Here is a 23,444-nt window from a genome sequence, read left to right on the forward strand (position 1 = left end):
AATGCTGAGTATCATAAGTTAAATACTTGGGTCTCAGTATCACCAAGTGTCTGATTTTTCATCCACCTTAAGGAGACCCCCCCTTATTAAGCTTAAATGCCTGGAGAAATATACCCCTTTTGTTGATTGGGGGAAAAAAAATGTAGTTAAAATTAAGTTTTTACTACTATTTCTATATATTACCCGAAACGCCCCTGTGTGGATTCCCAAAAGTGTTTTCAAGTCCTTTCATAGATTGCTTCTGGATTTTCTTTGGCAGGGCTCTAATCGTAGGATCCGCCTTAATGTCCTACAACAACCCTGGAGGGGTTTTGGACGATGCCACTGTGGTCCTATAAGCAGCTGTAGCAGGTTATGAAGTGTTGACCCAAACTAGTTCCACAAGATCGGTCCTACGGGCCTGGAGTGTGACCCATGGGTCAGAGTTAGGAGGGCAGTTTTCTATGTCACCACATACTAGGGCTGGGGAAAAAATCTATTTGAATCGTGAATAGAGTTTCGAGATCAAATCAATTCAGATTTTGACCAAATCAATTTTAGATTTTTTTTTTCCATAGGACCGGCACTCCGCGGACTAGGCCGAAGCCTCGCCTAAAAAATCCTGCCCGCAGCTTGCCGCGATCCTGGGACAAGGATCGCCGCAGACTAGGCCGAAGCCTTTTCCCAGGATCGCGGCGAGCAGTATTTTTTAGGCGAGGCCGCGGCTTCGACCTAGTCCGAAGCTTCGCCTGAAAACTCCTGCCCGCCGCTCCTTGGTACCGGTGAGGTGTCCATCAGAAAAAAAAAAAAAATTTGATTTGAATTACATTTTTTGGGGGGGCAAAATTGCCCAGCTCTACCACATACCCCTATCGAAGAATTCAAATGTCTCCCATTTTTAGGCCTATGAGGATCCAGTAGTGTGGACTAAATATGGGATCAAGAAGCTAGGCGATATTACTCATAATGGCATACTACAGTCCTTTGATAGGGAGGGCATGCCTACCACTCTCAAATGGGGACCTGTCCAGGTCTACTTTTGCCCATCTGACTTGGAATCCCTGTTGAGGGAAGATGATCTTTCTAAACCCCTGACTACCATTTATAAAGAACCCTTCTCAGAAACAACCAAAATGCTGCAAACCTGCAGAACAATTTGGACAGCCACAGTACTATACTGATATGGATGACAAAGATTTGGCGGATGTGTGGGAAGCCCCCGTTAGTAGGTTGGTCTCTGTGAGAGATTGCTTAATATATTACACATTTTTGCACAGTGTACCCAACTCCAGCTAAACTGGCCGAAATGTTCAGGAATAGCTCCTTTCCTGGAGCAGACTATATGCATATCTTTTGGGAATGTCCGCACATTCAAGCATATTGGACAGATGTCCTTCAGGTTATTCAATCCATCAACACCATTCCCCTTAGAACTTGCTAGAAAATGTCTTTTAAGCTTAGTAGATGGACTGGCTGCCACTAAAGCTATCTGCACTCTTGTTTTATTATGTCATAAAACGTATTATCCTTTGTTGAAAGAAAGCAGAAACACCGTCCGTGGTGGCCTGGAAAGCTTTAGTAATTATGGCACTTTCTTTATATAAGACAACCTACGCTGGCAGAGGGGCACTTCGATATTTCAATAAAGTATGGGAAGGATGGATTAGGCCTCCACTTACGTTTCTGATTGGCTGCTCCTTATGTTGCAATTTCAGTTCTATGCTGAACTAAGTGAATTGTTTGTCATTTCCCTGGCTCTTCATCTGCATATGTGTGATGCCTCTCATATTTACACTGTAAGGCGAGACGTGTGGAGCTTATTTTAAGGTTGATGCATTACAGGTGGGGTGGGTGTACATGTTTGATCTCTCCTGGGATGTGGAGCGTGCTGTACAGGCCACAGGTGTCTTAAGCTATATTTTGCTTCTATTTCACCGACTGTGTATGTATGTATGTATGTATGTATGTATGCATGCATGTATATATTTTTTTTTTGTGATATGCACTGAGTGAAAATAATAAAATAAAAAAAATTTGTATGATATATATATATATATATATATATAAAAAATGGTTGCATGGTAACTGAAACAATATAAACCTAATGACACCTCACCACTGCAAATCATACCTTTATCCCAAGGCAGGGCTGGGAAAAATCACACTTGTCCTGTTATTTATGCATTTGGAATAGTCCCCTCTGTCCTGTCACTACTTCTGGGCTCCAGGTCAGCTACACCGTTTCCTCTATACAGGGTTTACTTATGACTATACTACGTGTTACAGCAGCCAGATGAACCAGTAATCATTTTCGTGCAGGCCCACATGCCAGATGAGTGACCATTGCTAGAAAATGGGATTTAGCTTTCTCTGCATGTCATGTGACAGGTTGTCGACCAAAGGTCACATGACAAAGTATAGAAGCCAGGTTTTGCTTTTGCACTGTGCATTGGTTGCTTTCTTCAAAATTACATCTGTGCATAGGAGCCATGCTGAAGGAAAAAGCAGTAATCAAGCATGCCACCAGAGATGCCGATTACAGCTTCAACGGGGACGACAAGAACATTATACATGGAAACTGAGGGTATTAGGGGATGACAGGCGCATGAGTCACATTGTTGTTGCTTCCTAACCTTTGGAAACTGCCTCGGAGTTTGTGAATAGCCAGGCCTGCCATCAAGTATAAAGACAACTAAAAACTTACATCCATAATCATCTTGCAGCTTTTGCAAGGACCGATCTGGCTGAACACCTGAAGTATGAGTGCTTCTGTGACATCTCGAGACAGGTTACCCACATACCTACAATGCAAAAGACATAACAAACCAATCAACATGTGTACACAAAAAGTAGACATTGACAAATAGTTAGATGTGCACTGATTAGGAACTTTGGTGCTGAAACCCAAAATGCATTTGGTCGAAAACATACATACATATTTTATATATACATATATATACATATATATATATATATATATATATATATATATATATATATATATATATACACATATACACATATACACATATACATATACATATATCATTATATTCACCTTTTTAAATTAATATCAATTAAAAGCCTTGGTTCACACATATGCAGACGTCGCATTGCTGTGCAGATCACATACGATGTTTGTGCAACAGCTTGTATGGCCCCTATGCGAACCCCTGCAGGTGTCAATAGAAAGTTAATGACACCCCCAGATCGTTTCACATATCGCAGTGTGAACTGTCAATTCAGACAGGAATCAGATCGCATGGGTGTTGGTGGGGGACCAAAAAGGGTCCTGCACGATTTTGGTCCGAATGCAATGTTAATTCAGCATCGCACAGACATCGCATGTGATGTGCACATGAGATGTCACATGAGATGTATGACATCACAGCAGTGGGAACCGGCCCTAAAAACATACAAATTTGATTTATTCCAACATATACCATGATAAACAAAAAAGCTCAGTCAATGTGTATTCTAGAAATGAATATACAAACGTTAGTCAATAAAAGGATAGAGATCTACACCAACACCACAGATCTGGCTTTTAAATGTTGTCAAAAGAACATCCAGAAATTATTCTTAACCACTTGCTGGCCAAACTCTGACATTTCCCACATACATGTAAAAATCTGCTTCATTTTTTATTTATTTTTTAAACTGGATAATCACTTAGAACCCCCAGGCATTGTATATTTCCTGAAAGAAAGGGACCAGAAGGGGGGGGGGGGGGGCTGTTGCGATTCTACACCCCCTCCTGATCTTAAAAATGCATTTCCCAGATTCTATGTAACAAGTGCAGTTCTCTGCTCACTTCTGAAAGCTGAAAAAAAAAAAAAAAAAATCCAGGCAGCCTGCAAAGTTTATCTCAACATCAGAGAACTATAAACAAAGTAACATTTTGTTTTAAGATCAAAAGGATGAACTTCTGTCTGTAAAGGTCGGTCGGTTTAACCACAAAATCTTTTTCTGACTCTTGTTGCTTACAAGTTAAAAATCTGTGTTTTTGCTAGAAAATTACTTACCACAAACATTAAATATTTCTTTAGCAGAGACCCTAGAGAATACAATGTTGGTTGTTGAAATATCTTATGGTCAGGCTGTATTTGCGCAGCTGTCTTTTAAATGACATTTTTTTGGGGGGGGGAATACTTTTTAATGAATAAAAAAAACAAAAAACTAAACAGTAAGAGCCGGTTCATACTGGGGTGACCTGGGATCCGACTTCAAGACGCCCCAAGTTGCGCGGTCGAGAAAATTAACGGAAGTGAATGGGAGCCGTCTTAATGTACACTACTGAAGTCGCTCCAACTTCAGAAAGGGTTCCTGTACTAACTTCTAGTCGATTTGTAGGCAACTTGTACCCATTACTTTCAATGGAAGTCGCCTCAGAAGTCGGATCACTGTCTTAACTGAAGCAACAATACAGGAAGATAACATACATTTCTCAGACAAACCCCTCCCTCCCACAGAGCTGATTGTTGTTTGATTGGCCACTGGAAAGCCTCCTGTCCTGGAGGCGACTTGAAGTTGCCTTGTACTGTCCTGGAGGCAACCTGAAGTTGCCTTGTAAGTTGCCTGATGATTCATACTCAAGTGTGTCCAAGTTGCCTCCCAAAGTCGTGCTGGAAGTCGTGTTGCCCCTGTGTGAATGGGCTCTTAAGTTAGCCCAATATTTTTGATTAAATGTGAAAGACGATTGTTACGCCGTGAGAATCATGAACTTTAGTCAAATAAAAAAAAAATTGAGATTCAAATTTTAGCCAAAATCGCGCAGCTCTAACATTTGGGCGGATTGAATAGCGAGCAGAATTACCACATTTCTGCCTGCGATTTTAAAACGCCCAGCTCACGTTTTAGATGCATCATGTGAAGCATGTCGCCCAAAAGCAGCTCCTGAACTTTTTTGGACGACAAGCTTCACGTGATGCGGTTTGGCGCAATGGCAGCCTGACAATCGCAGCAAAACTGCACCGCGTTTTTAGGCAGCATTCAAATGAATGGCATCCAAAATGCGCGTTTTGTCATTCACACCTGGGCATTTTGAAATCGCAGCGATTCTCCCCACAATTCAAAATGCCCATGTGTTTATACAGTCTTTAGGCGAAGAAGAAAAGAAGAAAAAAAAAAGAACAGGCGGACTCTTTATTAAAGGAGAGACAAGAAATGTATCTTCTGAATTAAAATACACACACCTGCCTGCAGTCTTCTGCAAAATGAACAACGAGATGCACATGCACAGCTTACATTTCTGCCAGGGTTCCAGGACGAATGAGCAGAAGTATTTCTGCCTCCACTTTCGGTTTTAAACAGTTGCAGGGTGGATTTGATTTAAAACACAATATGAATCACTAGTAAAAAGTCTTGAAAATTCTAATTTGGTAGCATACTGTGAGCTTTTGTGCCTCAGAAACTGAGGAAGAAGGTTGTTCTTCGAAATGCGTCAGTGAGCAGTGGCCTTCATCACATCCGTTTGACCATGTAGAGTGCGGTTGGGCTCGATTTATTGCTGCTACCTGTGGAAACGTTTTATATTGTGAACCTTTCAGTTACACTTGTGAGTAGTTTTAATAAAAAATTTCTCTAAGTCAAAGGATAATGCACTAGGCTGGGGTGCCCTTTTTTCCCCTTCTCGTTTATCGCTAGGATACCCCTATCCCTGAAGGGCAGCAAAGCCAGTGACCTGTACCATCACAAAATATTGACTGTCTGGTAATCCACTCGTGCGCCGGAGTGTTTGTTTTCGGTTAGCAAATCAGACATAGCCTGGCTTCCAAGTCGTCCAGCATTATCTAGCCTTCCCTCCCCAGTCTTACTGTTCCTGGCCTACCCCTTTCATTCACTGGATTTCAGTTATTTAAATCCTGGAGACTTTGCATCACACATGGGTGTTACCGAGGGTGGCCTGCATGCAAATGAAGCCCGTCCACAATGTCCACTCCTCCAGACTGACGTCATCCACTCAAGGAATTTTATAACAGTACAACTCCTCCCAAGAGACAACCTCCTGCTTGCATCAGGGCATGTGACAGAGGTACCAAGGTTGGTGCTGTGATGTGCTCACAAAGCTATGTACAGCACCCTGCCAACCCCTTCAATCAGCCATAATCACAGAGGAGCAAAGACCCACCAATTATAAAATAAGGAATACAATGAAAACAGAAAGGTTTTATTTATAAAATAGAATTGTTGATGGGGGGGGGGGACCAGGGAAGGTAAAAGATTCAACTTTAGCTTTTGTTTTTTTCCACAATACAGCTGCTGACATTGGGTCATCTCAGGACACTCCGTCCCTAGCTTAGCAGAGCGTTCTGTTCCATACTAAAAGGAGGAAACCGCTGAAAGATGGAGGGACACGCTGTGTCTGAACAACATTTTTCAAAAGCTATAATTGGTTCATTGGGACATTAGAGCAACTTAAATTAGGGGAAAGGCCATTTCAAAAGAAAAATGCTGATAAACATGTTACAAAAAAATAATATGTATTTAAAGAAAATCATTCAGGTCTCATAGGCAACAATGAACAAACATTGCCAGTATTTACACAGCAGCTCAAGCAAACAGAAACAACATTTTCAACCAGAACAGCTCCTGCTTTCCTATTGGCCACTAGTCTGGAGTGTTTGTCTTCTGCTTTCTCCATTTATGTCATACCTCCAATACAAAACCAGTGTGTCTTTATGCACTCTTCAAGGTTGGTACAGATACCATTATGCCTGCTGTAATGTACAGATAGATACCTTCAGTAGACAAAATAAAATCCAATTAATATTACAAACACTACTATTAGGCTAGGTTCAAGATTTGAAGCGATTTCCAGGAGCACATCCAGTGCGATTTGGACAAAGCTGCTTTTCCACTCTCGCTCTCTCCCCTTTGGTAAGCAGATCAAGAAGCAGTAAACTGCAGAAAATGCACTGGAATTGCCTCATCTTTGAACAGATAGACCAGGGTTTGACAAATTTGCTTGGAATCTAGGAGCCAGCTAAAAAAGTTAGCAGCCAGAAAACGCGCCCCGTCCCACCAAGCTCGCGGACGCATACGTAAACGGTATTCAAACCACACGTGAGGTATCGCCGCGATTGGTAGAGCGAGAGCAATGATTCTAGCACTAGACCTCCTCTAACTCAAAACATGCAACCTGTAGAATTTTTTAAACGTCACTTATGGAGATTTTAAAGGGTAAAAGTTTGTCGCCATTCCTCGAGCGGACGCAATTTTAAAGTGTGACATGTTGGGTATCAATTTACTCGGCGTAACATCATCTTTCACAATATTAAAAAAAAAAAAAAAAATTGTGCCAACTTTACTGTTGTCTTATTTTTTAATGAAAAAAAGTATTTTTTCCCCAAAAAAGTGCACTTGTAAGAGCGCTGCGTAAATACGGTGTGACAGAAAGTATTGCAACGACCGCCATTTTATTCTCAAGGGTGTAAACAAAAAAAAAAATGTTAAAATAATTATATATATATATGGGGGTTCTTATTAGAGGGAAGGAGATGGCAGTAAAAAACACATTAGAACTGCTGTTTTACTTGTAATGTCAACGGCCACCACAAGATGGCGCCAGATCACAAAAGGAAGCTTAGACCTGCAGAAGGCCACAAAGCTGCGGCCTCAATTACTGGCGGGCGTGCATGGAGATCCTGTGTCTCCGTGCACCCCACCTCCCCCGCCGCTTTCTGCAGGCCTAAGCTTCCCCGGGCGTCAGGTCACAATTTCTTGTCGCAATTGCGCCCGGGCACCCGGATTTTGTGGAGCCCTGAGATAAGTGATTTTCAATTAAGTCTATAACTCTAAATCGCATCGCACTGGACCCTTTTTAAAGATAGCGTTGCATTTGCACTGCATATATGTGCACAGCCTTCATAGAAAGAGGGGAGAAATCTTTCAATGGGGACACCAGTTCTGGTGACAACCAGGGGTTCCCTCACTTTGGAGGGATTTTCTGACTTCCTATTTTGGCTATAGAAAAGAAATCTCCTCAATGGGAGACAGCTGGCCACAAAAACTTCAGATCCAAAAAGGACGACAGAAAACATAAAAAAAAAAAAAGTTCAGATTTTTCTTCTTTGAAAAGGAAATGCCTGCTTTTCAAAATGCTTATTGTGATTTACCAATGTGATTGCACAATTTAGCTCCCTATGTAGAAATACTATGATTTTGCAAGTTTGTGAGTGATAAATACAACAGATTACTACTACAAGTTTACACTTGAGAGGCGCACAAGAATTGTTGACATATTCACATAAATAACTGCCAGGCTCAATGCATTAGATCAGGGGTGCCAAACTCAATTTCATTGTGCGCCGCATCAGCATTACGATTGCCCTCTAAAGGGCCGGTTGTATCTGTAAGATTAGATGTCCAGCGCATCCCCTCCCCTTACATTAGATGTCAAGAGTCACCCCACCATCAGAAGTTGGGTCCCCCACTTTCCCTTACATCACAGTGCACCCCCTTTCCTTAGGCTGCTGCTGGGAAGAAGCCGGATGCATTGCTTGAAAGCAGAAAGTAAGGGTCTGGAGGAGGACCACATGAAATGGCCTGGATTCGGCCCGCGGGCCTTGTGTTTGCCACCAGTGCACTAGAATGCAACGCGTAGCAAGGCAACAGCATTGGGCTCAAAAAGAGATAACATACAAAGTAAAATAGTTACTGCAATGATCATTAACCACTTCTGAACCGCCCACTGCATATATATTGCGGCAGGGCGGCCCACCTGTGTGAAATCAGGTACCTGTACGTTATTTTGTGCACGTAATGTAGGGGGCCCACGTGCTGCTGGAGTGCCAGTCCCACTGTGATTGGACACAGCGAAAGCAAAATCAGCGGGTCCAGCGGCCACTGTGACCCGCTGATTGTTCAGTGAAGAGACAGAGCAGCGAACTGCCTATGCAAACTAGGCAAACCGCTGATCTGTTCAGGGAGTAAAAGATCTTAAAGGGGTTTTCCACCTTTTTTTTTTAAGTTTATTAAGTCAGCAGCTACAAAAAGTGTAGCTGCTGGCTTTTAATAAACTGACACTTACCGGCTCCAGCGACGCGCCGGCCGGGGCTTCCGCTCCTCGCCCCCCCTCGCCGGCCGGCGTCTTCATTCTTAGTGTGGGCACCCGGCAGTGACAGCTTTCGGCTTCACGGCCGGGCACCCACTGCGCATGCGCGAGCCGTTCGCTTGGACAGGCGCTCGCCTACAGGGAGGGGCTGTAAAAAGGCGATTAAGCTTATCGCCTTTCCAGCCCCTCGGCGGAAGGAGGAAGTGGGACAGGAAGTCCCCTTCTCCTGAAGCCCCCACTCCCCCCCCAAAAAAATTACATGCCAAATGTGGCATGTAAGGGGGCGAGGAGTGGGTTAAGTTCAATTTTTAGGTGGAACTCCTCTTTAAGTAAAACGTGGATCTCTCCATTCCTCCAGTTTATCCCATTTATTTTTATAGCAGAATACATATTGGCCTAAACTGATGAAGAAATTTGACTTACATTTTTTTTTTATTGGGAAGGTTTTAGCAGAAAGTAAAAAAAAATATTGTTTTTTATTCCAAATTTTTATTCTTTTTCGTTTATCGCGCAAAAAATAAAAAACTGCAGGGGTGATCAAATAGCAAAAAAAATAAAGCCATTTGTGGGAGAAAAAAAAAAAAAGGACATTTTATTTGAGTAAACCGTTGCACGACCGCGCAATTGTCAGTTAAAGCACCGCGGTGCCGTATCGCCAAAAAAAAAAAAACAGCCTGGTCAGGAAGAAGCTAAAACCATCCAAAGCTGAAGTGGAGTGATAGTAACCACTTCCGGACTGCCTACCGCACATATACTGCGGCAGGGCATGGCCGGCTGCGCGAAAAAACGTACCTGTATGTTGTTCTGTGCATGAGATACTGTGGGCGTGCACCCGCTGCACGCCAGGAGAGCGCACGCATGGGTCCCATGGACTTGATGTCCGTTGGCCAACCACAGAGGCAAAACGGGGGTCCTCATTCTGACAGGGGACAACACGGAGATCTGCCTTTTCTAGTAATCTGGAACAGTGATCCCTGTTGTCCCAGTGAGCCCATTTCCCACACAGTTAACACCTTGACCGCCCCCAGTGTTAACCCCTTCCCTGCCAGTATCATTTATACATTGATCAGTGATTTATTTATTTATTTTTTTATACGCTTATTTACAAATGGATTATCAAAAGGGGCTCTCCCAGATTCGATGAGAGAGGCACATATAACATTAATATATAAAGAAATGAAAGATCCAAAATTATGCTCCTCTTATAGGCCAATTGCGCTATTAAATATAGATCTTAAAATATTAACAAAGATATTAACATTAAGGATACAACTAGAGGACGACCGATATATCGGCAGGCCGATATTTGGCCGTTTTGGAGAAATCGGAATCGGCCGCCGCGGTCACAGCATCAGGAAAGGCCGCGGCTTCGGCCTAGCTCCGGAGCTGCGGCCATCTTGGTACACCCAGCGCGGCGGCCCTCCTCTTTGTTTATACCCACTGAGGAGGAGGGGCCCACGCTCGTGGGACACACACACCGCTCTCTGGTGTCTGTACTACGGGGGGCCTGTACTGAGGAGGGGGGGTGTCTATACTGGAGGGAGATCGGGTCTGTACTGAGGGGGGGTGACACCATTTTTTTTGCACCAGTGCCAATTAGTGCCATCTGCCAATACCAGTGCCACCATCCAGTGACAATTAGTGCCACCTTCCATCCTTACTGCTGGAAATATTGGGAAAGTCTGTCAGGACAAAAAGAACACCAACCTATCTCGTTTATGTCTTCTATACTCGATTGGACTTTCAGTCCACAGGGATTGTACCCATGCTACCATTAGTTACAGCCCATCAAAGTCTACAGCAGGGCTGTCAAACTAAATTTCACTGCAGGCCACATCACCAGTATGGTTGCCCTCAAAGTGCAGGTTGCATCTGCAGCACGCCACAGAGTAAAGGGGCACACCACATATGGAGTGCAGGATTTAGTGGTGCACTATGCACAGTGTGGAACCCCCAACCCTCCCAAATCTTCCTCAGATTTCTCTCTCCTACCTTTCCTGACACTAGTACCTCCCCCATGTAGTCGTTTAGACATAAAGAAATAGCATAGAAGACAATTACAAAAAATGGATCTGACTCATACATACAACTACAGCTACAACTAAAATGTATCCTCACTTGCCGGTGTTGCACTTTTATTAGCACATATGCAACCAGAATGGCCAACTTTCGTGAACAAGGGTATTAAGGTCTATGGAGAGGGGTGGAAGCGGCACAACCTTACCAGTGGAAGAGAATAGTCATGAGTCAACCTGACTAGTGTTATGCCCCAAAATAATCAACTGGCAATATGTGCAGGTAGCTCATAAACAATAGATCCTTACCTGGTCCAGACAATAAAATTCTGAAATCAGGAGACTGCACTGGGAGTCAATGTCTATATGTGCCTTATAAGGAATGCAATTTCATAAGAATGCAGCAGTTACAATGTCTTTTCTTAATTACTAAATCAGCCTAAATAAACAATTTCTATTTACAGAGAGCAAAAAGAAATGATGTTGGCTATTGTCCATGCTGGAAAATGCCTATTGCTAGCGCACAAAAAATGGTCTGCAAAAACCAGAGCCAGCAATCATGGAAATTATTACACTCTGCGAGTAGCCAATGATCAAAAAAAAAAAAGAAGAAAAAAAAAAAAAGAAGATCTGTTTGCCACGGAAACCATGCGACCAAAAAATATGTAAAGCCAAAAGATAAAGCAAAACTCTTCTCAAAAGGAGTTCTCTAAGCCAATAAAGATGATCAAATCATACACAGAAATTGTAAAAACATACAAAATAGTTTTATAAAGCGTAAAAAAGAATCATTAAAAAAAAAAAAGACCAACTGGTTTAGGTCCCTTTCATACAGGGCAGATCCGTTTTCACTGGCTCTGCCTACTCAGCAGGGTTCGCCTTGTTGATTTTCAGGGGTTGGACTTGGCCTCTTAGTTCCAGTGAGGGGAACACTTAAGGCTAGGTTCACATCACGATTTTTACATCCGATAATCGGACCGTTAAATCGGATGGAATCGTATGTCAAAAATTTTCACTAAAAAAATCGGATCCTGATTTTAAATAATGTCTGGCTTTCTGGGAAAAAGAAGATTCTTGAAGTTTCTAGCTCGTTACAGTGTCTAGTGCGCATGCGTAATAAAAAAAAAATCGGGTACGATTTATCGGATAAAAACGCACAGTCATGCGATTTATTACGATTTTAGATTGACCACAATATAAAAAAAAAATCGGACACGATTTTAATACGATTTCAAATCAGGACCAAAAATCGTGGTCAAACACGATTTTTGATGCGATTTTAAATCGTATCAAATCTGATGCGGATCAAATCGGATGCACTTGGGGACCTACATTAATGAATGGAAGTGAATGGATACGTTTTGCCATACAGATTTGTACGATTTCAAACCGTGAAATCGTGAGAACAAGTAGGATGATAAAATCGTGGTGTGAATGCACCCTTAAGGCGTCAGAATACCAAGACATTTTGGACAATTTTATGCTCCCAACTTTGTGGGAACAGTTTGGTTTGGGGGTGGCCCCTTCCTGTTCCAAGAAGATTGCACACCGGTGCACATCTTCACTGGTCTCACAATTCGATTACGATTATCCTGTGAGCGATACGATTCCGTGATGCATCACGATTACTGCGCTTTTGCTTTTTTTTTTTTTAAGAACAGATAACAAAAAAACACACACTCTGAATGTAGCAAAGTCTAAATACAGCAGACAACTTAAAGCAGGGTTGACAAATTCGCTTGGAATCTAGGAGCCAGCTAAAAAAGTTAGGAGCCAGAAAACACGCTCCGTCCCGACGAACTTGCGCGCAGAAGCGAACACGTACGTGAGCAGCGACCGCATATGTAAATGGTGTTCAAACCACACATGTGAGGTATCGCCGCGATTGGTAGAGCGAGAGCAATGATTCTAGCACTAGACCTCCTCTGTAACTCAAAACATGCAACCTGTAGAGTTTTTTTTAAACGTTGCCTATGGAGATTTTAAAGGGTAAAAGTTTGACGCCATTCCACGAGCGCACGTAATTTTGAAGCGTGACATGTTGGGTATCAATTTACTCGGCGTAACATTATCTTTCATAGTATTAAAAAAAATGGGGATAACTTTACTGTTGTCTTATTTTTTAATTAAAAAAAGTGTAATTTTTTCCCAAAAAAAGTGCGCTTGCAAGACCGCTGCGCAAATACGGCGTGACAGAAATTATTGCAACGATTGCCATTTTATTCTCTAGGGTGTTGGGATAAAAAATATATATAATGTTTGGGGGTTCTAATTAGAGGGAAGAAGATGGCAGTGAAAAATTACATTAGAATTGCTGTTTAACGTGTAATGCTTAACTTGTAATACCAACGGCCACCACCAGATGGCGCCAGCTTACACATCTGGTGGTAATAACTTGTAATACCAACGGCTCACCACCAGATGGCGCCAGCCAGCTCGCAAAAAAAAATTTTTTTTTTTTTTTTTTTTTGCCCCCCCTTCCAAGCCAAGTCGCCAGGACCCTATTTCTAGTCGACCTGGCGCCCGGGATTTGTCGAGCCCTGACTTAAAGAGACTAGGAGATGGTCAGAGACTGCAGACAATGCCCCCATAACGTCCCCCCAAATGACAATGTATACCATTTCATTAATTATGGTTTATGTATGTCTTAGTGATTGATTCACATCATAACTTCATTGATACAAAAAAAAAAAAAAAAAGTACGATTTATGGTTCTGCTTATTACTGCTCCACACATGCAGCCAACATCAGTACCTGACCTCACAAATGTGCTTCTGGAAGAATGGTCAAACATTCCCATAGCCATACTCCTAAACCTTGTGGACAGTCTTCCCAGAAGAGTTGAAGCTGTTATAGCTGCAAAGGGTGGACAACTCAATACTGAACCCTATGGACTGAGATGCAATTAAAGTTCATGTAAAGGCAGGTGTCCCAATACTTTTGATAATATAGTGTGTATGTCTCCATGGGGACCGAGGTTCATGTGCTGCGAGTTTGCTTCCAGCACAGTGACTGAGCTTTCATAGACCAGTTTTAGCTTCTATTTATGATTGGGAGCCCACAGGCTAAGATCTTTATTATGCGACCAATATGACAGCCAATCAGTGATCATGTGACTGGGAAACGCCCATCATGCATTTCATTGTCAAGACCCAGTTAAAGGGAGGATAGAGGAAGGTGTAAAGCGCTGCAAAAACTGTTGGTGAGAGATCGATATATGGTACAAAAAGGGTAGCCACCTCACTATGTTTGAGGTAAACGCCCAGGTGCTCATCCACAGAGAAAGCCAAACCAATCCAAAACTAGTATATAGGAGGCAATCACAGGTCTTGCTGGGGAGGAAAATCATAACAGCAGCATTTTTATTACTGAAACTCAGTCCATCTTTCTCAAGATCTTCATCAAAACATGGACAATACAAACACTGCTGTTTTGATTTGCCTCCGCCTCAAGACCTGTGAGACCCGCCCACACCTGGGTCTAGCAAAAATGGGGCCAGAAATGAGCGTTTCTGAAAAAACATGCAACGTGCTTGCACTGCCATTGCTACTTCGTGGAAAGCAAGGGGGTTGTGGGACTTCAAATGAACCCTAAATCAGAAATAAGAAGGGGGTTTTGGGACTTTGAGTGAGGCACAAGACATGTGTGGAAGGAGAAATTTAAATTTTTTAATCGGCCTATAAACAAAAGCGTTGAAAAGGAATAATGGATACAAATGGGTTATAGCAGGGCTAGACAAAATCCGGGCGCCCGGTCGCAATTGCAACAAGAAATTGTGACCTGGCGCCTGCCGGTAATTGAGGCCGCAGCTTTGCGGCCTTTACAGAAGGAAGCTTAGGCCTGCAGAAGGCTTGCAAAGCCGTGGCCTCAATTACCGGCGGGCGGGGGAGGTGGGGGCGCACAGAGACATGTCGCGCTTCAAAATTGAGTCCGCTTGTGGAATGGCGACAAACTTTTACCCTTTAAAATCTCCATAGGCAACGTTTAAAAAAAAAATTCTACAGGTTGCATGTTTTGAGTTACAAAGGAGGTCTAGGGCTAGAATTATTTCTCCCGCTCTACCAATCGCAGCGATACCTCACATGTGTGGTTTGAATACAGTTTACATATGCTCACGTATGCGTTTGCTTCTGCGCGCGAGCTTGGCGGGAGGGGTCGCGTTTTCTGGCCCCTAACTTTTTTAACTGGCTCCTAGATTCCAAGCAAATTTGTCAAACCCTGGGTTATAGGACGCAAATAAATCACAGGTGAGGTAAAGCTATGTGTTCGGAACATGATGACATTGATGGGCTCAACACGTTTCGTGCCCAGTTGCCACTCATCAGGAGAAAACGCATAGCGTATGTATAAAAAGTTACAAATTTATACATGAATTGCATGGGTGAGGAGAAAAGCCAGTGCCTTTCTTCTCAACCATACACATCATGTCTCTGAAATATCGCCAGACATATCTGAATTATTTCACCTTTGCCCATAAGTTTGTAGGGGGCTCCAGGGGTGTGTCGGTGCGCTCACTTCCTCCATGGGTTCATTCCCTCAGCTCCCAGGACAGACTTGCCTCACAGATCCTGACTGGCAACACTGTTTATTTAGAACTGATAATACATATGCTATTCATTTTCTCCTGATGAGTGGCAACTGGCCACAAAGCGCGTTGAGTCTATCAACGTCATCATGTTCTCAACACAAAGCTTTACCTCAACTGTGATATATTTGCATCCTATAACCCATTTGTATCCATTACTCAATACGCATTGGCTTTTTATACTATTTACTTCCAAAGGATAGTATGATTTCAGATGTGTGCATGAATATTTTTTTGTATGCCATTGCCCTGTGTATATAGATAAAAATACTCACGTTCAACGCTTTGTTTACATGCCAATTAAACAATTTCTCCTACCACGTGTCTTGTGCCTCACTCAAAGTCCCAAAAACCCTCTTCATATTGCTTCTTAGTGGCACCCCAAACATGGGTAGCAGTTGCATGTTTTCCAGGCACAAAAACACGTGGCGCAAAAAGGGTACACAAGCTACTTTAGCTTGTTTTTGGAGCTGAGGAAGGCATATTCAGATGAACAATGCCGCAAAAAAAAAAAAAGTGCTAGAAATGCCACACTGTAGCTTCCCATAACCACTTGGCTTTAGGTGTTTGTACCAAGATGATGTTGGCAGCTACAGGCATCATCCAGGTATTGTCTTTTTCTGCCGGCGGCTGGATTTTATGTAAAAGTCATCCTAGTGGCCAATTAGCTGTTGGATGGCTTTTACAAGCACCGGGAGGGGTCACGCTGCCCCCCCCCTGCCCCCACGGGGTACGCCTCACCCTCCTTTACTGCTGCTGCCTCTTCAGATTCTACCATCCTGGTGGCAAGCCTGGAATGAAAGCCAGCAGCTCTGCCGGCTTATCATAGAGATTGTGCAACGTTTCAGAGTCACGCAGATCCCCTTCATCAGGCAGCCTGACGAAGGGGATCCTGTGTGACTCAAACGTTGCACTCTCCTTGTGTTGTGATCCAGCAATAAATCATCCATTTGGACGCTATTCACGTTGTTCCATAGTATGCTGGCAAATATCTACATTGTCATGCAATTAGACTGTTCCAAATTGCATCCCAATTCCGGCAATGGAACCGTTCATATCGCCGTGACTCATGACGCAGAAATTATGAAAAAGGTTCCCGTGCTACTTTAAACCGATTTCATTGTGACTCACATAGACTTCTGTTAAATTAAGTTGCATTGAAATCAGCAGTGAAAATCGCACTGAAGTGCGGCTTTAAAGTCTCACTAAAGTAGCATAATTTGAAAGCCGTACCGGTGTGAACCAGGGCCAAATTAAACCAGGGCTCGACAAATCCCGGGCGCCAGGTCGCCATGGCGACTAGAAATAGGGTCCTGGCGACTTGAATTGGAAGGGGGGGGCAAAAAAAAAAAAAAAAAATTTTTTTTTTTTTTTTTTTTAGTGAGCTGGGGCCATCTGGTGGTGAGCCGTTGGTATTACAAGTTATTACCACCAGATGTGAGCTGGCGCCATCTGGTGGTGGCCGTTGGTATTACAAGTTAAGCATTACAAGTTAAACAGCAATTCTAATGTTGTTTTTCACTATTTTCACTGCCATCTTCTTCCCTCTAATTAGAACCCCCAAACATATATATTTTTTATCCTAACACCCTAGAGAATAAAATGGCGATCGTTGCAATACTTTCTGTCACGCCGTATTTGCGCAGCGGTCTTACAAGCGCACTTTTTTTGTGAAAAAATTACACTTTTTTAAATTAAAAAATAAGACAACAGTAAAGTTATCCCCATTTTTTTTTTATATTATGAAAGATAATGTTACGCCGAGTAAATTCATACCCAACATGTCACGCTTCAAAATTGCATCCGCTTGTGGAATGCCGACAAACTTTTACCCCCTTAAAATCTTCATAGGCAACGTTTAAAAAAAATCTACAGGTTGCATGTTTTGAGTTACAGAGAAGGTCTAGGGCTAGAATTATTGCTCTTGCTCTACCAATCGCGGCGATACCTCAAGTGTGGTTTGAACACCGTTTACATATGCGGGCGCTGCTCACGTATGTGTTCGCTTCTGCGCGCAAGCTCGTCGGGACGGGGCGCGTTTTCTGGCTCCTAACTTTTTTACCTGGCTCCTAGATTCCAAGCAAATTTGTCAACCCCTGAATTAAACAAATAAGCTTTAAAGTGCCCCCATCCCTTAGTGTTCACGCTCAAAAGGTGAATGCCGTGTTGATCCCGCACACATACGTAAAAAACAAATCGCAACATATGTGAGGTGTCGCCACAAACGTCAGAGCGAGAGCAATAATACTAACAGCAGAACTCCTCTGTAAGGGCCAGTTCATACCGTAGAAACTCAGTCCCGATGCTTTTCTGCATGCGCATTATTGACGCTATTCCAGTGCGTGCCTCTCCCCTTTTTTCTTAATCTTAAGGCTTGGTTCACAATGGCACAATGTGAGAACCTTGCAAATTCAGTGCGGGTTCTTGAATCGCGCAGTAGTTCACACTAAGATCTGCTGGGGGTGTCAATGTAAAGTTGGACGACACCCCCAGACCGGTTTGCAGTGCGAACTGTGAAATGGTGCAGGAATCGCATAAGTGTGAACACCCATGCAATCCGATTCCAGTGCAAACCAAAAAAGGGTCCTGCACCATTTCAGTGCAAATGTGATTTCAGACACTTTGTATGGCTGAAGTCGCATTGCACCGACATTGCATGTGATCTGCACAGCATCGCACTAGTGTGCACCAGGCCTAAATAAAGACATGTGCGTTCCAGTGCATTTTTTGGTTCGTTAGCCGTGTTTCGGTGCATTTTACTGCAGAAAAACGCAGCATGATCTTTATTTTTTCTGGAAATAGAATGCGCTGAAACTGTCTTCACTGGTGTGCACTAGGCCCATGAAAACCATACACCCTACTATCTATGTGTTTTTAACCACTTAAGCCCCGCACCATATTGCTGGTCAATGACCGGGCCCCTTTTTGCGATTCAGCACTGTGTCGCTTTAACTGACAATTGCGCAAACAAAATTGGCGTCCTTTTTTTCCCCCCACCTCTGCGGTTTTTAGTTTTTGCGCTATAAACTAAAATAGAACGACAATTTTGAAAAAAATGAATATTTTTCACTTTTTGCTGTAATAAATATCCCCCAAAAATATATAAAAAAAACATTTTTTTCCTCAGTTTAGGCCGATACGTATTCATCTACATATTTTACGTAAAAAATAAACGCAATAAGCGTTTGGCTTGCGCAAAAGTTATAGCGTTTAGAAAATAGGGGGTAGTTTTATGGCATTTTTATTAATATTTTTTTTTTACTAGTAATGGCCGCGGTCAGCTATTTTTATCAGTACTGCGACATTATGGCGGACACGTCATACACTTTTGACACATTTTTGTGACCATTGGCATTTTTATAGCGATCAGTGCTATAAAAAAGCATTGATTACTGTAAAAATGCCACTGGCAGGGAAGGGGTTAACACTAGGTAACGAGGAAGGAAACTAAGTTTGGGACTTTAGATGAAGCGTGCAGCCACAGAAAATAACGTCTGATGTGGTTTTTATGTTATGATTGTGGCTCTAGGCCAGCAGGCCATCTTTGTGTCATCATGCTATTCTGTTCTTTATTATGTACCATGTTATGGAATAAATGGTTTTATTACCTTATTACGATGGTTATGACGTTTATGCATTGTATTATATGACACTACTGATGGCCCCATCATCAGACATTATTATAGTTTAATGCTACGTTATTTTCTGTGGCTGCACGCTTCATCTAAAGTCCCAAACTTAGTTTCCTTTCTCAAAGATATCGGGGATAGAGGTACATCTAGTTGGCCTCATAAAAAAGTCCCACAATTTTTTATTTTTTATTTTTCATAGGGAGCGAGGAAGGGGTTAAGTATGTTCCCTCTGTGTGTTCTAACTGAAGGGGGGGTGGGACTGACTAGGGGAAATGACAGATCGCTGTTCATACATTGTATTAACAGACGATAAGTCATTTCTCCCCTGACAGGACCGGGAGCTGTGTGTTTAGACACACAGCTCCTGGTTCTCGCTCTGTAACGTGCGATCGCGGGTGCCCGCCGGGCATGCTTGTCGGCATCAGGGGCAGGGGGGCGCGCGCCCTTATTGGCTGAACGGCAAGATGACCTAGATCTACGTGATCTCTCCCAGCAGAGCCGACCTGCCGCCGTATAACTGCAGCGGCTGGTTGGCAAGCAGTTAATACAGAGAAAAAAAGAAAAAAAAGGTACTGGGCTGGCTGCATGTGGTGTGAACTGACCCTAGCTCTAAACTGGTAACATGTAAAGGCCTTTAAAGCATCACCTATGGTGACGTCGTTTGTCCACATTCCACGAGCATGCGCAATTTTAAAGCATGACATGTTTGGTATCTGTTTACTTGACGTAAAACAATAGGGTATTATATCATGTTTTTATGTATTCAAATTCATTAACCACTTCCCTACCCGCCCATTTTCAAATGACGTCCACAGATGGGATCTCCCATCCTGGGTGGACGTCATACGATGTCCTGGGCTTCCCGGCCGTCTATGGGGCGCGCGCGGCATGGCTCGGGATCCGGTGCGCGTGCCTCGCGGCTGCAATGTCCCCTGGGCACCTGCGATTGCCCTCAATCACAGCAGGACCGTGGATCTGTGGGTGTAAACACACAGATCCATGTCCTGTCAGAGGTGAGGAGACCGGTGTTTTCCCAGTACAGAGAAACACACATCGGTTTCCTCCCCTTGTGAGTCCCCTATAGTTAGAATCACTCACTAGGGAACATATTTAACTCTTCAGCGCCCGCTAGTGTTAACCCCTTCCCCGTCAGTCACATTTATTCAGTAATCAGTGCAGTTTTATAGCACTAGTCGCAGAATAAATGTGAATGGTCCCAAAAATGTGTCAAAAGTGTCCGATATGTCCGCCGCAATGTCACGGTCCTGATAAAAAAAAAAAAAAAAAAAAAAAAAAAAAAACGCAGATCGCCGCCATTACTAGTAAAGAAAAAAATAATGCAATAAATCTATCCCCTATAACTTTTGCGCAAACCAATCAATATACACTTATTGCGATTTTTTTACCAAAAATATGTAGAATACGTATCGGTCTAAACTGTGGAAAACATTTTTTTTATAGATTGAGGATATTTATTATAGCAAAAAGCAAAAAATTGATTTTTTTTTTCAAAATTGTCGCTCTATTTTTGTTTATAGCGCAAAAAAAAAAAAAATGCAGAGGCGATCAAATACCACCAAAAGAAAGCTCTATTTGTGGGGAAAAAAAGGGCGTCAATTTTGTTTGGGAGCCACGACGCACGACCGCGCAATTGTCAGTTAAAGCTACACAGTCCCGAATCGCAAAAAGTGCTCTGATTAGGGGGTAAATTCTTCCGGGGCTTTAGTGGTTAACCACTTGAGATCCGCGCTATAGACAAAAGACGTCCACAGCGCGGCTCTCAAGTGCCGAGTGGACGTCTTTAGACGTCCTTTTATGTGCATTACCCGCGCGCGCCACTGGAGGGCGCGCAGCGGGTAACCACTGTCCCGGCGCATCGCCCAAGAGCCGATGCGTGGACCTGGCGGCCGCGATGTCCGCCGGGTACACGCGACCGTCGGTAACACAGCAGGGAGGTGGAGCTCTGTGTGTAAACACAGAGCTCCACGTCCTGTCAGGGAGAGAGGAGACCGATGCTGTGTCTCTTGTACATAGGGACACAGCATCGGTCACCTCCCCCAGTCACCCCCCCTCCCCCCACACAGTTAGAACACACCCAGGATACACATTTAACCCCTTCCTCACCCCCTAGTGTTAACCCCTTCACTGCCAGTCACATTTATACAGTAATTAGTGCATTTTTATAGCACTGATCGCTGTATAAATGTGAATGGTCCCAAATTTGTGTCAAAAGTGTCCGATACGTCCGGCGCAATATCGCAGTCTCAATAAAAATCGCAGATCGCCGCCATTACTAGTAAAAAAAATAAATCATAATTCCGTTCCCCATTTTGTAGGCGCTATAACTTTTGCGCAAACCAGTCGCTTATTGCGATTTTTTTTTACAAAAATACGTATCGGCCTTAACTGAGAAAAAAACGTTTAAAAAAAATTGGGATATTTATTATAGCAACAATTAAAAAATATATATTTTTTTTTTAAATTGTCGCTCTTTTTTTGTTTATAGCGCAAAAAATAAAAATCGCAGAGGTGATCAAATACCACCAAAAGAAAGCTCTATTTGTGAGGTAAAAAGGACGTCAATTTTGTTTGGGAGCCACGCCGCACGACCGCGCAAATGTCAGTTAAAGCGACGCAGTGCCGGAAGCTGAAATTTCGCCTGGGCACGAAGGGGGTTTATGTGCCCAGTAAGCAAGTGGTTAAACTGTTTTCCCCAACATGTGCATAAAAAAAAACACACACACTAAGCAAAAACCATGTGAACACATAAAAATTGCAACACCCGCCATTTCATTCTCTGGAGCCTCTGCTAAAAATGTTTGGGGGTTCTAAGTCATTTTCTAGCAAAAAGATAAAAATACAGTTTTACATGTTAAGTGTCAGAAAAGGCCTGGTCTTCAAGTGGTTAAGCATGACAAAAAATAATAATAAATAATAACAGGCGGTGTAAGATCTTTTGGTTTCTGGCCCTCAACCCACAAAGTATTTCTCTGATGATCCCTAAATGTGGGAAGTCAGGGGAGGGCTCCCCATTACTGGTGAAGAAATGTGACCAATCACAAAGCCCCTTACTTACACTAGCGGTGATGGCTCTCCAGTCAGGGCCATGGTCTGCCGGTATGAAGAAGATGAGGCCTATGAAATGATGTCCCAATATAACACAATGGGGGGAATTACTAAGTCTAGAGCAGCAGAGTGGCCAATCAGCTGCTAGCTGAGTTAAGCTTTGAAAATTAAAGCTAGATGCTGATTGGTTGCCAGGCACAGCCGCTCCAGTCTTACTAATCTTCCCTTTATATCCCCCCCGGCCGGAGCCACCTATAGAGATCACCTCCACACACACCATCCCCCGACCACAGCCGGGCCGCCAACACTTACAGCGTCTTGGGCAGCTCGTCCTCCATGATTCCGGGCCCCTCTCCGTCCTAAGGGACCCGGCGGGAAACCGAGTCGGTGTAGATGAAGGTCAGGCCGCCCCGGTGACGGTAGAAGATCCGCTCTTTGTTGTTCTTTCTTCTCGGATGATAGCTCTGAAACCCGGCTCCCACCTCCCCGGCCTGGAACAATGCGAGCCCGTCACCACAAGATGGCCACCACGACCAACTGCGCAGACGCGGCGCAAGGACCCCGGAAACCGGCTGCCCCCAGCAAATGCCTGTTTGTAAATTCGTGAAATTGATAGACCATGCGCTATGTGTAAAGCAAGTGCCTGAGAATAATTAGGATGTCATGTTCATGGAGAAAAAAAGACGTAAAGAAAGAAAACATTCAATGCAATGGAGTAAAAAGAGAAATTAGGAATATAAATGTAATAAGAAAAAGATGTGCGCCGCCCGGGAATCGAACCCGGGTCGCAAGAATGGGAATCTTGCATGATACCACTACACCAGCGGCGCCTGTGGGGGACTACCCCTTCTGAGCTTTTTATGAGCATAATATCTCCGCCCACATGTATACATCACTCCTTAGAAAATAATATAGTCTGTGAATTTTCTACACTGGCTACTTCCCATCCAGGAATAAAAAGCAGGAGGGAGATGTTTTTATTTGTACTTTTGTCTATTGGTGAATGTAAATCTAAATAAAATCTCTTTACTGCAAAAAAAAAAAAAGAGAAAATCATATATTCTGCCCTTAGCTCAGTGATAGTGCATGTAGTTCTCTCTCTATGTGTGTCT

The 23,444-nt window shown here is 43.2% G+C and overlaps 1 protein-coding gene and 1 non-coding gene across 2 annotated transcripts in view; both read right to left on the reverse strand.

Moving 5' to 3' along the window:
- The window catches only part of TIA1 (TIA1 cytotoxic granule associated RNA binding protein), a 45,004-nt gene extending 22,135 nt beyond the window's left edge, over positions 1 to 22,869 (reverse strand). The window contains exons 1-2 of the mRNA XM_040345870.1: positions 22,645 to 22,869; positions 2,684 to 2,780 (exon numbers count right to left, since the gene is read on the reverse strand). Coding sequence (XP_040201804.1) covers positions 2,684 to 2,780; positions 22,645 to 22,670 — 123 coding nt within the window. The 5' untranslated portion in view covers positions 22,671 to 22,869. The remainder of the gene's footprint in view (positions 1 to 2,683; positions 2,781 to 22,644) is intronic.
- Positions 22,870 to 23,091: 222 nt separating this feature from the next.
- On the reverse strand, positions 23,092 to 23,162 carry TRNAG-CCC. Its single transcript has one exon. It is a non-coding gene; the product is annotated as a tRNA-Gly (tRNA).
- Between the last annotated feature and the right edge of the window lie 282 nt (positions 23,163 to 23,444).

Source organism: Rana temporaria, chromosome 3, assembly GCF_905171775.1.
Source record: "Rana temporaria chromosome 3, aRanTem1.1, whole genome shotgun sequence".
NCBI classification, from domain to species: domain Eukaryota; kingdom Metazoa; phylum Chordata; class Amphibia; order Anura; family Ranidae; genus Rana; species Rana temporaria.